General features: G+C 41.6%; 2 protein-coding genes across 2 annotated transcripts; both read left to right on the top strand.

The window, feature by feature from the left end:
* Positions 1-795: 795 nt before the first annotated feature.
* On the top strand, positions 796-8,281 carry otop1 (otopetrin 1). Its single transcript, XM_071384179.1, has 6 exons — positions 796-2,064; positions 2,341-2,477; positions 3,188-3,246; positions 3,468-3,598; positions 4,738-5,654; positions 5,932-8,281. The coding sequence occupies exons 1-6, from the start codon at positions 1,686-1,688 to the stop codon at positions 6,100-6,102; spliced, it is 1,794 nt and encodes a 597-aa protein (XP_071240280.1). The 5' UTR covers positions 796-1,685; the 3' UTR covers positions 6,103-8,281.
* Positions 8,282-10,210: 1,929 nt separating this feature from the next.
* LOC139564550 (D(1B) dopamine receptor-like) lies at positions 10,211-14,205 on the top strand. Its single transcript, XM_071384172.1, has one exon. It carries the CDS (start codon positions 10,566-10,568, stop codon positions 11,871-11,873), a length of 1,308 nt encoding a protein of 435 aa, XP_071240273.1. The 5' UTR covers positions 10,211-10,565; the 3' UTR covers positions 11,874-14,205.
* Positions 14,206-16,938: the final 2,733 nt, after the last annotated feature.

Below are 16,938 nucleotides of genomic sequence, written 5' to 3'. Positions count from 1 at the left end.
TTGGAACCCCACCATGCATGCACGCGCGCTCCACTGTTCAAAATGACCGCCTCCAATCAATTTGAAATGCCCAGAAACAGAATCAATCAGGTTGATGGAATTAACATTTAATGGATGTTTGTTTACTTGACTGATAGGAATCGAGAGCAATGATTAACGACATGGTGTCATCTCCGATTAGGATTCCCATTCAGAAAGGTTAGCGCTGATGATCACCTCAACTGAGAGTCCATGAGTTAATTTCCTGATGCTTTGACTGCAATGATCAAAACAACGAGTGTAAATACAACAACGGAAACGAAGTTCTGATTAGGCATGTAGAGTAGTATTGAGATTCGATATAGATCTGCGCCAACCCATCTCATGAGCTAATTGATCATTATTTCATGGCCCTGTATTTGTTTTACGCCTCTCCTGTAAGCACTATTCAATGCACCCTGGTCAATGTATAATTTGCCTCTAAAACGGCAGCTATGGCAACATAAAAAGCACCAAAGGGAATTTGGAGTCATGCGTAAAAGGTGTAAACCACTCGGGACAACATCTTGGTCAGGGGTTCCCGGGTCAGATTTTCCCAGAGTTCCCGAAGGATATTGAAATATAATGGCTCCCATTGTTAAACCATTACTCCTACCTGTATCAATTTCACTAAGTGTATCTCACACTATCTACCACGCATTGATAGCCTATTGCATGCAATATGTTATCATGCATTTGATAAATGTGTTTTAGGGGGGGGGGGCAACAAATAGACTAGGTTAATTTTGACTTTACTTATATCCCCCTCACACAATCCCCTTAGTGCTCTAGATGTTGCCAAAGACGATTTCATTTCAAGGGGAGGGGGGCGGGGGAGCAATTCTCATTGAAGATGAGTCCTCCTACTTAAACAAATCCATTTACAAAAAGGGCCATTGTAAATTCGACCATTGAAATCCGATTCAGTTTTTTTCACTCTTGGAAAGCATAGTTCTTAACCATGACAAGGCAAGTGGAGGTACACGTTAACGGACTATTGGACTGAGGGGCGGTTGGGTACGAGCACATTTGGAGAGTTGGGAAGACTCTTAGCCCCATACCTATAAAACCTCGCCTAAGTGGTTTGTCAAATATCGTTTTATTTTTATTTTACACGGGATAACCCCTCAAAACGGATTTCAGAGACTTGGATAGCAGTGCTAGTTGGCAACGACTATAGAAACGAGGATCCGGTGACGAAAAAGCTTTTTGGGGATTAAGTTATTCCATGATCACTTAATTTTTTTATGTAGATTAAGTGAATGGTTGGCACTACTAGTCCACCAATTTAGCAAAAAAACGTATGACAGGTCCAATCGGACAACGGATGGCGGTCACCGATGGCTGAAACTCAATCTATTAATCTGAATTCACACTGCTAGAGGGTATATGATGCGCTATAAAGTAGCCTAATTTCAGCTAAATGGTCCAGGGTGACAATAGGTTACATCAAACAGTGAAGTTAGGGAAACTGGACACTGAAAGCATGCGAAACAATTGAGACCGTCTTTGGATTGAATCAACATGCAATTGGCACAGTTCCTATCCATTTGCGTCCCCGCCTTGTTGCAACAGGTTGCGCGCTTGGCCTTCCACAAATGCACTTATAGCGCACAGTTTTGACTTTGCTCTTACGTTCAGACTCGAATGTTACAGATTTCGGCGCCATGGTTGAGCACGGAGGCCTCGATCTTATGTGTTTAAATAAGTCCTACAGCCACAGTTCCACTACCTCGTCCTCCAGCTCAGAGCGAGAAAAGAGAATATTCACCAAGTTGAAAGTCAGTTTGACTGAGGACTATCCGCAGAAGAACGCGGAGATCCTGAGCGGCCAGTATGGGACTAATTTACTGTTGATCGGCGTGTCGCTGATGCTGGCTATTGCGCACCATGGCGCATCAGTGAAGGAAGAGCACCTGCTGTCGTTTATCACGACCCTCATGATCCTCCAGCTGATATGGATGATATGGTACATCGTGAGCAGAGACAGGCAGAGTAACTTACAGCCAGAAAAGGATGTGCATGCCACTACCTGTTGGATAAGAGGTGAAGCTGACACGCATGTTTGGAAGATTTAGTCTTTCCCTTACGTAAAAATGGATTTATTTCATCTCAAGGTCGTTATTAGTCCATAGGAATAACGTGGTATTATATTATATCTTGAATGTTTTATATAGTTTAATGCTTCTCAACTAGCTAAATGTGGCGTATTTTCCTAATATATTTGTTTTTCAAACATTTGATTGACATCAAAAGCAATTAAAAGTTATTTTGCATAGTTTTCCGTGCAGCCCCATAATAACGAATGTTTCATTGATATAGGTGGGTTAACTCTTCTTGCGCTCCTCTCGTTGATCATGGATGCCTTCCGAATTGGTTATTTTGTGGGCTATCGATCATGCGTGTCGGCTGTTCTAGGGGTATACCCTATCATCCACGCAACTCACACGATAGCACAGGTAAGATACAACCCCCATTCTATGTTAATTTGATCACGCTTTTCATTATGGCCTATACTTTCAAGGATTTATAAAGTGGTCTGTAATTTCTAAACGGTTAATTGTTCATTTAAAGATTGTTATTTTTGGTGCTTGCTTAATAATATGCTTGTGAATGTTCTAATGATTATTACTGTTATTATTGACAGTGCAGCCACATAAGCTCAGTATTTGCCAAGCAGCTAAATGACAAGCACACCGTTTAAACCAATGTGTTATTGGAGCCTACAATTGCAATGTACACAGACTAAGTAACAATTAACCGCTTATAAACCATGAATAAACCCCTTTGTCCTCCTAAATATGTAAAGTGTTACAGGTAAATTGGCTGCTCTGTTTGAAAAGTTATTGAGTAATGGTATCGAAATTCCACTTAAACAGGTATAGTGCTTTGTCTTGGAGTGGAATAATGTAAGCTTTGTTGCTCAGGCAAGAGAGTTGTCTGTACAACATAATCCTGTCATTGTCCATGTTACTGGAGTCTAATGTAGCACTAACGTAATCCATCAGCTGAGAGGTCGCTTGATATGGCCTTCACATTCTGATGATTCATTTTCACAGTCCAAATGAAAGCCTTCACCAGAAATTGAATGTTTTTTGTATTTTTTTTGTATTATGTAGTGTGTCTTGTCAGTGCTATGATACAAGTATAATTTTGAGTTTTGTTTTAGGTGCATTTCCTTTGGTTTCACATCAAGGACGTCATCAAGACCTTCGAGACCTTTGAAAGGTATTGTGAAATATAATAAACCAGTATTTTGAGATTGTCACAACCCATGCACGCCTCTCAAGCCTAAGGTATGTTTAGGTTATACTCAAGTACCTTTTTCATTGGTGCAATTCAATAAAACAGTTGATGAGTTTATTTATCCTGTTATAAACATTGTACTAATTTAAAGTGTCAATGTAAATTCATTTTGTTCCATTTTGTTTCATGTGTGTTTCCCTCAGATTTGGCGTCATCCATGCAGTCTTCACCAACCTGCTACTGTGGTGCAACGGTGTGATGTCTGAGGCTGAGCACTTCCTAAACAACCACAAGAGAAGGCTCTCTTCCCTGGGCTATGTAAACCTCACCATAGGTAAGGGGACCAGGGGTCGAGTGGCTGCTTGTACCCAAAGAAAAAAGGACAATAGTTCACTTGAGAAGCTCACTTCATTGGATGAAAGACAGGGGTGCGAGGGGGGTTGGAGGGGAAGGTGGGATGGATTAGGCAGTCTGGCAGGTCTTGTTTGTGTCGAACGCCTCTCTCTTAGGTTTCACGAGACATGCACGGTCGCTGGCCCCCACCACCCACCCACCCTCACCCCCCCCCCAGCTCTAGCGACCTCAGACGCCTTTGTCCCAGGCCGGGCTGCTCCCATGGGCGCTGCAATTACAGTAACTGATACATCTTAAGCCGTGGCTGCTCCACCGGCCCCCTCATATCCGGCCGACTGTGAGGCTGACTGTGCCGCTGTTGTTCCCTTTTTAATTAAAGAGAACAGGGCCGTAGTGGTACCCTTTGGGGAGGGGGTCGTGAGTGGGTAGAGATAGTGGTGCTTCAGGGTTGAGTTTAAAAGCAGTCTCTAGAGGGCAGCACTAGGAAAGAGTAGTACAAATGGTAAGGGCTTCAAGTACAAAGGGAAGCATTATTTTGAGGAAAGACTGGAAGTCATTGTATACCATTTTGTGGAATTGTGTATTTTGGTGTTCAGAAGGTTGATTGATACACTTGATCCACCAACCTGATGATCCTCATCACACATGTGAAGAGGAGTTTGTGGGAATATTTATCAGACCACCCACTGGTACATGAAGGATTGTCAAAGTAGAAATGACTAGGACATTGAGCTGGGAGGCCCTAACAGGACATTTTCTCTATATTCCTGTCCAGGTCAATTCATTTGGTAAATAACTGAATTCTAAATTCAATTCCTACCTCCCTTTAAAGTGTATTGTTGCTTTAGACTCTGATGGCAAAGAATTGATTAATTATGTTATATAAGACACAAAGAAAACAACTGGCTTCATGAAGAAAAAAAACGTTGAAATATACTTTATTGCCATATATAATTTATTTTGTTATATTTGAATAACTTGGGAGTTTACATCCTCTGTGTAGTCTAGTTGTATACACAAACTGGAGGCCACTGTTTTGTAAAGTACATTATGGTTGCAGAAGTGGGATTTCACTGTGCTTGAAACTGACAAGATATTGTTTTTTTCTATGTGTTTCAGTGGATATGGAGCCTCACTGTAATTGCACTACCAGCGCCTGCTCCATGTTCTCCAACAGCCTCTACTACCTATACCCCTTCAACATAGAGTACCACATCTTTGTCTCTGCAATGCTCTTCGTCATGTGGAAGAACATAGGGCGCAGCATTGACCTCCAGTACAACCGGAAAAGGCCGGCTACCAGGACCCAGGGGCTGGTGGTCGGCCCCATCCTGGGTCTTGTCGCCCTGGCCAGCACCATCGGCGTGCTGGTGGTCTACATCATCCATGTGGAAGAGTCGATGGACACCCGGGAGTCGGCCATCGCAATGTTCTACTGCTACGGCATCGTCATGCTGGTGTTCATGTGCTCGGCCGGGGCCACGGGTCTGCTCATATACCGTGCCGACCCTATGCCCATGGACACCACCAAGAACCCCTCGCGGACGCTGGACACAGAGATCCTATTCGGATCGTCGGTGGGCTCCTGGCTCATGTCCTGGTGCAGCGTGGTGGCTGTGACAGCCTCAAGCAGCAGCCCGAGCTACCGCTGGACCAACCTGATGTACTCGCTGCTCATCGTCCTGGAGAAGTACATCCAGAACCTGTTCATCATAGAGTCCCTCTACCGCCAGCGGGAGGACGGTGAGAGGGTGGACGCTGAGGCGGCGGGGCCTGTGCCGGAGATCTTCTCTGTGACCTCCTCCTTGGCGCCGCCCTACAACGGCATCATCAACCGGGCGTACGAGAACCCAGACAAGGGCTGTGTCACGCTGGAGAACGAGCAGGTGGAGAACGGACAGGTTTACGGAACATTCAGCCCACGGAAACATTCGGCAGTGCCCCTGCACGTCGGGAACAACGTAGCGGAGACCCCGAGCAAGAAGAGGCAGATTCTGAAGAACATCGCTGTCTTCCTCTTCATGTGCAACATCTCAGTAAGCTTGCTGTTTTTTTTACTTATAATTTATCATTTATTTATTGACAATAGTCAGCATTGATGTTATTGTCTCATAACTAGTTCTCAAATGCATAGGATTCCACATTTCTTACCCTACTAGCTACTCTTATTCTCTACCTTTAATGCAATGTTCCAGTAGGGAAATGTATTGTGTGTGAGTTTATGAAAATACAAGGCTTTTTCACCACACACAAAAACAAAACAAAAACAACAACAAGGTAAGTTTAACCTTATTTGGTATCTCCTCACTGCAGCTCTGGATCCTCCCCGCCTTCGGCTGCAGACCCCAGTATGACAACGGCCTGGAGCAGGAGACGTTTGGCTTCACCATATGGACAACAGTTCTCAATTTTGCCGTGCCCATGAACCTCTTTTACCGCATGCACTCTGTGGCCTCCCTCTTCGAAGTCTTCCGAAGGGTGTGACAAGACGAAGAGGGACCGACGAGACAACGCAACATGCACAAGAACACTTGTCACCAAGGGCTCCATAGAGGAAATTAATAGCAACACAGGTCAACCTTTCAGGAGGAGCTCTTGTCATGTACTTTAGACTTCTAAATAAGCATTGAAACATGTCAGTTTAGGGGGATTATACTAGATGAGATGTCCCTTGTAGCGATGCATCTTCGGAAACATTTTATAGCACCAGATATAAACAACAAATTACATTGATATCAGACCCTGGATTCAAATAGTATTCGGAATCTTTCAAATACTTTAGCTGTGCTTGATTGAGCTGGCCTGGCACAATGTAACCAATGGAATAGCCCCAAATGTGCAAGAACTGATCCCCCGTCCCGGGAAGGCTCACCCAAAACGCCAAAGTCTTTGAAAGATTTCAAATATTATTTGCTTTGCTGTGTGTTGCTGCACTGAAAAGTGAAATTGACATTTGAATTTAGGTCTCTGTTATAACAAGTGTTTGGGTTTGTCTTTTGATGTTCATCAAAGTTTTGTTGAACGCGTTATTAAACGCGTATGTAATAGTTTAGTGTCGAGTTGTCTCTCAGATCTAGTACAGATGTAAGCCAGGCTATGTATGAATGGATCATGAGAGTGGAGCATGATAAGTGATGATACATGATGAAAGTAGATGGTGCAGTGAAACAACTTATATCGAAAATGCCATGCCACATTCATTTTTCAAATCCTGTATCATGGTGAGACTAGTGGGCCTCATCCCCGGTTGCGCTGATTTCACACACACCACTGTGTTTGCAGCAGTACTCCAACATCATAGAGAAGCCAAAGAAGCTCTCTCGGTCTCGATTATTTAACGTCACATAAGAACTGTACTAAGGATTGTAAAGATGACGTGCAACTGTAAAAGCCTTAAAGTTTTTTTTTTGTTTTTTTTGTGTTGCCATTTTTATGTATATTTCAAATGCACATACTGTCATGGAGGATGTTCTCAGTGGTCAGAAAAATACACAGGAAACTCAATACTTCTGTGTCAAACACTTGAACTACTTGACTGGCCACAGTCTAGAGTCCTACATGTACTGTAGTATAGGGCAGCGCTAGACTTGGATTGCTCTTCGGTGTAATATTGGACTGTAGTTCTCAATCTCTCGAAAAAGTCCATTGGACTGTAGTTCTCAGAATCTCCAACAAATGAACACTGGACTGTAGTTCTCACAATCTTTCGCAAACGTCTCATTGTATTGACTGTCCTCAATCATGACTTGTTGACATCATTCCGCGTATATTTGATGGCATACACATACAGTTGAATGCTGTACGGTGTTGACTCATCTGTAATGCCCGTAGCTCTACTTTCCTTTCAGTTATATAGTTTCTTCTTCTAATGAACCTCAAATGTGGTTCCCTTAAATATATTTAACATTTCAATAATTGTTATGGAACTCAATTTGACTAAGAAACCGCCTGGGAGTGTGTGGAGCGTGCCCCAATGCCCACTGATGTATTCCCTGGACCCATATTAAGCCTAGTTCTGGACTAAAACAAATGCTCAATGGAGAATCTCCATTGAAAGTGTCCGTAAACTTGTCACCGGCCGACAGTGTGCCCCATTTGCTCTCCCACTCCATAATGTTGGTGAAGAGACTAAGTATGCACTCTGCATCTTAAAGTGACAATCTGCAGTTCAAACAACACCAAAGCGTTCCACCCTGCCACTGTTTTGGTAAACAGCGGAAGAATGGGGCGGTTATTATGTCATTGAAAAGGGAAACAATACAATATTTGCACACATCAGTATATACTGTATTGACTGACATGCATTTTCCAAAAAGCAAATATGTTGCTTCAAACTGAAAGAACTCTGAAACTGAACCAAATATCTTGATTGATGTAGTTTTGAAAAGTAAGCGTTGACAATAATCTTAACCTGTGATGTTGTTGATCGATTTTGTGATGAATTAGTGAAATGTAGTGCTACTGTATGGTTCATTTTTGGACAACATATTTAGGCTGTAGGGACTATCAGAAAACTGTGAGTTCTACATTGGTGCTAACTACTGTACTTGTTTTCAGTTGTACGTGCCAATCTGTGGTCAATGCTTATTGGTAAACCTGCACCAATACTATATCCTCCCTGTGTACATATCTGAACGTAGATTAAAGCGAATGTACATAAAGACTCCTGGCTCTGTAATAAAAATGATTGTGAAACTGACATTTTAAGTTAAAAGAAATGACATACATTCGGTCTATTATCTACAGTGAAGTTATCAATATATAACTCACATAAAACCTATGTACACACAGTGGGTCCTATAACCCACTGCTGGTAGGGGACCCTGGTCTCTCTCGCTCGCTCAATCTTTGCACGTTAGCTAAAAGTTCATCAATTCACTGTGGACCTTCATCAGAGCATATAGGCCTATGTAGCATAGCTCAATGCTCAAATAGCAGAAACTATCTTCTTTCACCGCAAGAGTTAAAACCATATTTTTGGAAACAAGATGAATCAATTTGCCTCGTTATAGAACTCTGGGAATATAGGCCTAAAGTTCTCACCCCGTCTTAGTTGATTATTTGAATTTCCTAACAATTTTCTAACTTGCTAAAATGTCGTCTTGATGGAATAGCTGGCCACGTGGTGGCGACAAATGTTAACTTTCTAGCCGACTATGCGTTAGTGCGTAAAACCTCGGAATCAGATACATTGCTAAGGTTGTTGCCCAATTCCAAGCGTGCTATATTATATTTGTATTCAACTCTTCAATAACGGTCAGCGAATGTAAAATTTTGCAATCACCCATTTTTGTCAGTTAGCCTAGTCCCATTGTTTGTTGGAATGGAATTGCTAAATAATTTCAAAACAGTTTGTGACTATACTCCCTAGGGGTTTTACAAATGATTGGGATATAGCCTATTTATTATCTGAATTATGTCAATCATAATTTCAAATGCAGAGTATTATCTGAATATAATTCATGCTCTATAGGTAAGCATATGCTCGCCTATTATAAATAGTTAACATTAAAATGTTCAATTTGTATACATCTTTGTCATTGATTGACATTGTGCAGGTACAGGGGCTGACAAATCTCTTTTGTTTGGTAAACTCTCACTCTCTATATTCAAGGAAGGTGAAAGACGGATCATCATTTGCACAAATTTCCATGAATGAAAGAAGTAAATCATGTCAGAATTCGACATAACATATCCTTGATTTTACTCGACAGAATTTTGCAGGACGCTGAGAGATTATGTAGATGGTGCATGAAATCGATTTGACAGGCATGTTGTTGACACAGCTAAAAATAAAGATGACGTTTAAAAGACGGAAACTGCCAACGCAAGAGAGGATACACTGCAAATGCAGATGTTGCAGTGCACTGAGTTATTGTGTTTCTACTTGCACGTCGAGTGTGAGAGTGAGTCACCTAGGATGTCTAGCCTGAAGTTGAAATTAAACTGAAAACATCACGCTCACTCCAAACGCGTCGTGCATAATTTAGAGAGAGCTGTACTATCAATTGCTCACAACGTAGTCTAGTGATGACCTTTATAAATGTATGACTTATATGCAATGTTTGTTTTCACACAAACAACGTCGATTAACAATAGAATTCCATCCACAAAAGGCTAATTCGAAAACAAGTATCGTGCGTAAAATTCGCATTCCTGGGGGAGAGTTGTCCCATGTGCAATTTCAGCACCCCTGGATATTACTATTCATTATCCCCACAGCAATGAAATGCTCCATAATTTTTTCACTGTTTATAGAAAGGTATAGATTAAATAAAAAAAACATTCACTCAGGCCTACATTTTGCAAATTGAATTGTTGCTTTTGAAGAACAGAAACCCACAACTGGAGTATGAGTGTGCAACCTAATCCAGAAATATAATCCAAATAGAATGCTCATTGGTATCTTTCTAGCGAGAGGAGTAGAAACTCAATTCATGTAGTGCGTGTTTCCACAACGGAGGTATGTATGTGTGTATGTGTGTGAGTGTGTGTGTGTGTGTGTGTGGGGGGGGGGGGGGGGCGGTGTTGGCTCAGGGGACTCCCTCCCTTCTCAAAGCGCTCACGAACTCAAAATAGCCTCGACCAACAGTGTCAGTGCTGCTGTCTTACTTTGGCAAGGCAGGTCAGACGACACGCGAGGTAATAACATGCGGTCGCCAACGCGCTTCAATCTTTTGACGCACCGAACGCTCTGTTCGGTTCAGCGTGGATGCAACACATTTGTCGCAAATTCACTAAGCAATCTCAAATCCTTTGTTTGTATATTTATTTCCAATAGAATGGCTGACGAAGGGACGACAGAGCACCGTGAGTTGGTTACTAGTGCGTCCTCAGACGCGCATGGCGCAATGGACTGGCTTTCCACTTGAGAGGACACAGAGAACCCTGCGAAATACAACTCAGTACATAAGAACCACTCCGTCCCGTTATCTCTTGGGGAGATTATGTGGAACTCGACCGAATCGGAGGGAACATCCGACGGTGGAAAGGAACTGGTCATCCGGACAGTGACGGGCTGTTTGCTCTCACTGCTCATCCTATGGACACTGCTGGGAAACCTTATGGTGTGCTCTGCCGTGCTACGAATTCGGCAATTACGAAGTAAAGTGACCAACATTTTCATCGTTTCTTTGGCTGTGTCGGATTTATTCGTTGCAATTCTGGTGATGCCATGGAAAGCTGTGGCTGAGGTGGCGGGGTATTGGCCATTTGGCACTTTTTGTAATTACTGGGTGGCGTTTGACATTATGTGCTCAACTGCGTCTATCCTCAACCTCTGCATTATCAGCGTGGATAGATACTGGGCCATATCAAGTCCATTCCGCTACGAGAGAAAAATGACCCAACGAGTTGCCTTTGTGATGATAAGCATCACGTGGACTTTGTCTGTTCTCATTTCATTCATACCCGTCCAACTGAACTGGCACAAAGCCAGCGAAGACGAAATAGTTAGAGCGCATAACGCCTCCTTGGGTCAAGTAGAGGAAAACTGTGACTCTAGCCTCAACAGAGAATACGCCATATCGTCATCTTTAATAAGTTTCTACATACCCGTAGCAATTATGATTGTGACATACACGAGAATCTATCGGATTGCTCAGATCCAAATCAGGACTATAGCTTCCCTAGAGCGCGCGGCAGAGCACGCCACAAGTTGCAGGACCAACAGACTCGAGTGCCAACACCACAATACCTTGAAAACGTCTATTAAAAGGGAAACCAAAGTTTTAAAAACGTTATCGATCATTATGGGTGTTTTTGTGTGTTGTTGGTTACCTTTTTTTATTTTGAACTGCATAGTTCCATTCTGTGACAAACCACAGACTGACCAAGATGCAGGTCTCCCGTGCGTCAGCGAGACAACATTTGACGTCTTTGTGTGGTTTGGCTGGACTAATTCATCCATGAATCCTATTATTTACGCTTTTAACGCAGAGTTCAGAAAAGCATTTGCCAGTCTGCTGGGTTGTCGTAATTTCTGCTCCAGCACACCAGTTGAAACGGTGAATATTAGCAACGAGTTGGTCTCCTACAACCAGGACACACTTGTCCACAAAGAAATCGTGAACGCCTATGTCAATATGATCCCCAACGTAGTGGAATGCATTGAGCACGAGGACACGTTTGACAGGATATCACAGTTAACTCACAACAATGAAAATTGCACCGACTCCGTTTGTGATTTGGGCGATTGCGAGGAAGAGATTAGCATCGAACGGACGACACCATTTACCCCCAATGGTTTACATTGAATTCCCTTGTCTCACCTCGTGCTTAAGAGGATGTGTTGCTTCAATCAGATATTTGACATGTGGTGTTGTTGTCCCATGCTGAAAAGTGACGTAAATTTGTGTCTTATAAGAGTAGACACCAGTCTTTGTTTATTCATATGATCTCTAAAGGTTATAGCTTCTATGTATTTGGAGCAGCAGATGTATTGAAACCAGTTGCTCCAATTGGTACAAGTTACCCAAGATGGTATTCAGAAATGACTGCTTATCCATTATCCGATCAATGACAGTGGGACCGCCGTCCTACAGACTATGGAAAATATGGTAAGCCTTACAGGCGCAGTGTAACCACATGCAGTTGTATAAATGCCTTATTTATTATGGGAAAGAGTGCAATATCGTTTTTAAACAAGGGAAATGTTAAAGGATTACAAAATGTTTAATTTACATGAGGCCAAAATATTAAAAGTGCTTACTCTCTCTCTGTCTCGCGCACAAACACACACACAAATCTCCCTGCTCTGCACGTACTCTGAAGTAACTGCACATTAGACAAAGCATTCTCAATCGAATTATGCACCTGCAGCAGCAGACCTCTTATAGGCTTGACTTTACCCATAATAAATCCACACCGGTCCAAAGCTAATTAGGAACTGTTGGAAACGTTCCTTTGAGTGATTATGGCGAACACCTGCCAAGTATGACAAGCTTAAGGCCAGGTACCACACCCTAATAGGGTAACCCCCCCCCCATCATATCACAATCAACTTTTACCAGTTGAATGTGGACACAATTATAATACTTTTTTGTATATATTTTTCTGAAATATTTTAATTAAAATATGCAAATTAGGTGGCCTCGTTAAATATGCGCATATTTGCATATCACGCAAATTCATTTTTCTGGACACTGGATGAAGTCAGCCTAAATATTTTGGTTTCATTTTGTTAAAACTCCAGGATCGATATGTAAAATACATACTGGCTCATTTTTCAGAAGAAAATGTAGTCGAGAAGAAACAATTTTACAACATATCAGCAATTCCCTATGTATAAGTATGGAGAATACTTCTAAGGATAACCACACACAAATTGGTGAATGCAGATGCGTCTGAGGCTGACAAAAATGAGTTGACATGTGGGAAGAGTTTGACTTTCGGCAAATGGCAGTTAAAGACAAGTAGACTGAATTTAGACTACCAACCCATTGGGCACAGATACCAATTCACCATCTATTCCACGTTGGTTCAAGGTCATTTCATTGAAATTACGTTGAAACAACGTTGATTCAACCAGTGTGTGCCCATGAGAAACGCCAAACACCTACAGTATTTAGACCCAATCACTATCTCTTCAAAATAAGTTACTACATATAGTCCAGTTTGTAACATTGTCTATGAAATGGGCTTTTATTAAATTATGTGTGATTCAATGTAGTGAGCTTTGCAATGATCGATATATGGACATTTAAAGCGGGTTACAATTCAATAACTTTTTATGATGGTATGATAAACTAACGAAAATATACATTTTTATCAACCTATTTTTACTTTTTAGAAATACTAATATTATTGGACTAAAGTACCAAAAAAATCTCCAAATTGCTAGGTAGATGAAAAAATTTAATTTCAGCTTGTGGTGCCTGACCTTAAGGGATATTCAATTCTACCTCTCTCTATTTGGTGAGAAAAATGGCCAAGACACACAAATCCAAACATTCTCCATTCTCTATCATACAGCATCCATGTTAATAAGAAGTCCACCAAACACCGTTCGCAAAGCTAATTCCCTCTTGGCAAAAACTGGTTGAATCAACACAGTTTCCATTGTCACTTCAACCCCACAAATCTATGTGATAACGTTGAACGTGGAAAACTGATTGGATTTGCAAAAAGTAATCAAATTAAGGGCATTTCATATTTTATTCACCCAAATTTTAGCCCAATGACATGGGGAATTTTCTGTTTTTGTTTTCACGTTGAATTCACCTTAGTTGACAACTCAACCAAATGTAAATCAAAACTAGAAGTTGAACTGACGTCTGTGCCATGTGGGTTGTCTCTATGAATCTCCCCAATTCCCAGTTAACAATCTGCTTTTCAAGATCACATAATATGTGATATGACATATTATGTAAACAAATTAATCAACAATTACAATTATGTGCAACGGGGTAATACAGATCTTGGTGTGAAACTCCACAGTGGGACCATGGTCAGTTTGACTTCATTTCATTTGAGCTACTTTACATATTTTGAAAATGTACAGATGATATTCAATGTATGCTGCCATTCAAACAGTGAAGTGTGTCACCATTTTGCAAATAAAATACTCTCTAGCAGAGACTCAATTTATTCTAGTGGTCACTGTTCTTGTAGCCTGACTACCCATCTACATGGCTCTGGCCAAATGCCACGCCCACTAGCGTTTCTTCTCCATGATGGGTCTGGGTTTGCTTTCCTCCCTGACGTCTTGTAGAATGCAAACACATTCTGATCATTTGGGTTGGGCCAGAGCCAGCCTACGTGATGATGTTATCAACTTTGATACTCTGATTGGTTAGATTGGTTAGAGATGATCCAATTGCTGATGAATTTGTTTTGTACAACGCCGCTCATTTTGAAGTCAACATAAGCGACTTCCCGGATGTCAGTTTCAGACTGAATGTATGTTTGAGCGATCGATAGAGCTTCAGAATTCAATTCAGGATAAGTCATCAGGCAACTGTTGTTATAGAATGAAAGGGGACAATTATACTGTGTCCATATTATGACAGCCTCAGAGTAACAAGGAGTTAGTCAAGAAACTGCTTTGTGTTTTATTCCCTAGTGGGAAAACAATGTTGTATTTGATATTAGCAATCTTTCATTTAATAAGTTCTTAGTTAATAAGGAGAATTCCATTCAAATCTATTTATATGATACTGCTAATAGGCCTACACACAAAAATACAGTTAAATGCTTAAGTGTTTAAATACTTTTGGTCTTTGGGAAAAAGTTGCACCATTGTGTTGTTCAAGGTCTCCTTTCAGAGTTGTTGAACATGCCACCATCGGAGGCCCTCCCAACCAACCATTCATGTATTAACTGTCAGAAGTAAATTTCCAGTTGAAAAGATCGACTTTGCTCAGACAAAATCACCCCGAGGGAAACGTTCCAGACTTTTGCCTCACCTTGCATCTCTGTAGAATTGTTTGAGTCTTCAGTTGTCGCTATTTCCTTCCCATAAAACAGAGTTTAGTTATACTGTGAATTGTTCTCATTTTGTCTCTGAAGAGTAGAACAAAACCTAGGGAGATGGCTACGTGCCATGCTCTTGTCTCGGTGAAACCACAGGGGCTTAGCGCTGTGGCTCGTCCTCCCCTCCCCGCGCTGAGGAGATGTGAAAGGTAGTTGGTCATGATGTTCTGCGATGACAGGAGGTTTGAAGAGGAAGCAGAGGCAGGCTCAAGGGGGTTTCTCTATCGGTCACTACATATTAATCAAAAGCCTCTCTATTTCCATAGATTCTCTCTCTCTCTCTCTCTCTCTCTCTCTCTCTCTCTCTCTCTCTCTCTCTCTGGTTGGAGTCATTAAAACTCGTTTTTCAACCACTCCACACATTTCTTGTTAACAAACTATAGTTTTGGCAAGTCAGTTAGGACATCTACTTTGTGCATGACACAAGTCATTTTTCCAACAATTGTTTACAGACAGATTATTTCACATATAATTCACTGTATCACAATTCCAGTGGGTCAGAAGTTTACATACACTAAGTTGACTGTGCCTTTAAACAGCTTGGAAAATTCCAGAAAATGATGTCATGGCTTTAGAAGCTTCTGATAGGCTAATTGACATCATGTGAGTCAATTGGAGGTGTACCTGTGGATGTATTTCAAGGCCTACCTTCAAACTCAGTGCCTCTGTGCTTGACATGGGAAAATCAAAAGAAATCAGCCAAGACATCAGAAAAACAATCGTAGACCACAAGTCTGGTTCATCCTTGGGAGCCATTTCCAAATGCCTGGAGGTACCACGTTCATCTGTACAAACAATAGTACGTAAGTATAAACCCCATGGGACCACGCAGCCATCATACCGCTCAGGAAGGAGACGTGTTTTGTCTCCTAGAGATGAACGTACTTTGGTGAAAATCAATCCAAGAACAACAGCAAAGGACCTTGTGAAGATGCTGGAGGAAACAGGAAAAAAAGTATCTATATCCACAGTAAAATGAGTCCTATATCGACATAACCTGAAAAGCCACTCAGCAAGGAAGAAGCCACTGCTCCAAAACCGCCATAAAAAAGCCATACTATGGTTTGAAACTGCACACGGGGAAAAATACTTATTGGAGAAATGTCCTCTGGTCTGACGAAACAAAAATACAACTGTTTGGTCATAATGACCATCGTTATGTTTGGAGGAAAAAGGGGGAAGCTTGCAAGCCGAAGAACAACATCCCAACCGTGAAGCACGGGGGTGGCAGCATCATGTTGGGGGGGGGTGCTTTGCTGCAGGAGGGACTGTTGCACTTCACAAAATAGATGGCATCATGAGGAAGGACAATTAGGTGGATATATTGAAGCAACATCTCAAGACATAAGTCAGGAAGTTAAAGCTTGGTTGCAAATGGGTCTTCCAAATATACAATGACCCCAAGCATACTTCCAAAGTTGTGGCAAAATGGCTTAAGGACAACAAAGTCAAGGTATTGGAGTGGCCATCACAAAGCTCTGACCTCAATCCTATAGAAAATTTGTGGGCAGAACTGAAAAGGCTTGTGTGAGCAAGGAGGCCTACAAACCTGACTCAGTTACACCAGCTCTGTCAGGAGGAATGCGCCAAAATTCACCCAACTTATTGTGGGAAGCTTGTGGAAGGCTACCCGAAACATTTGACCTAAGTTAAACAGTTTAAAGGCAATGCTACCAGATACTAATTGAGTTTATGTAAACTTCTGACCCACTGGGAATGTGATGAAAGAAATAAAGCTGAAAGAAATCATTCTCTCTACTATGTTTCTGACATTTCACATTCTTAAAATAAAGTGACCTAAGACAGGGAATGTTTACGAGGATTAAATGTCAGGAATTGTGAAAAACT

The sequence above is a fragment of the Salvelinus alpinus genome, chromosome 2 (assembly GCF_045679555.1).
Source record: "Salvelinus alpinus chromosome 2, SLU_Salpinus.1, whole genome shotgun sequence".
In the NCBI taxonomy this organism is placed as follows: domain Eukaryota; kingdom Metazoa; phylum Chordata; class Actinopteri; order Salmoniformes; family Salmonidae; genus Salvelinus; species Salvelinus alpinus.
This window is presented reverse-complemented; position numbering and strand designations above follow the sequence as displayed.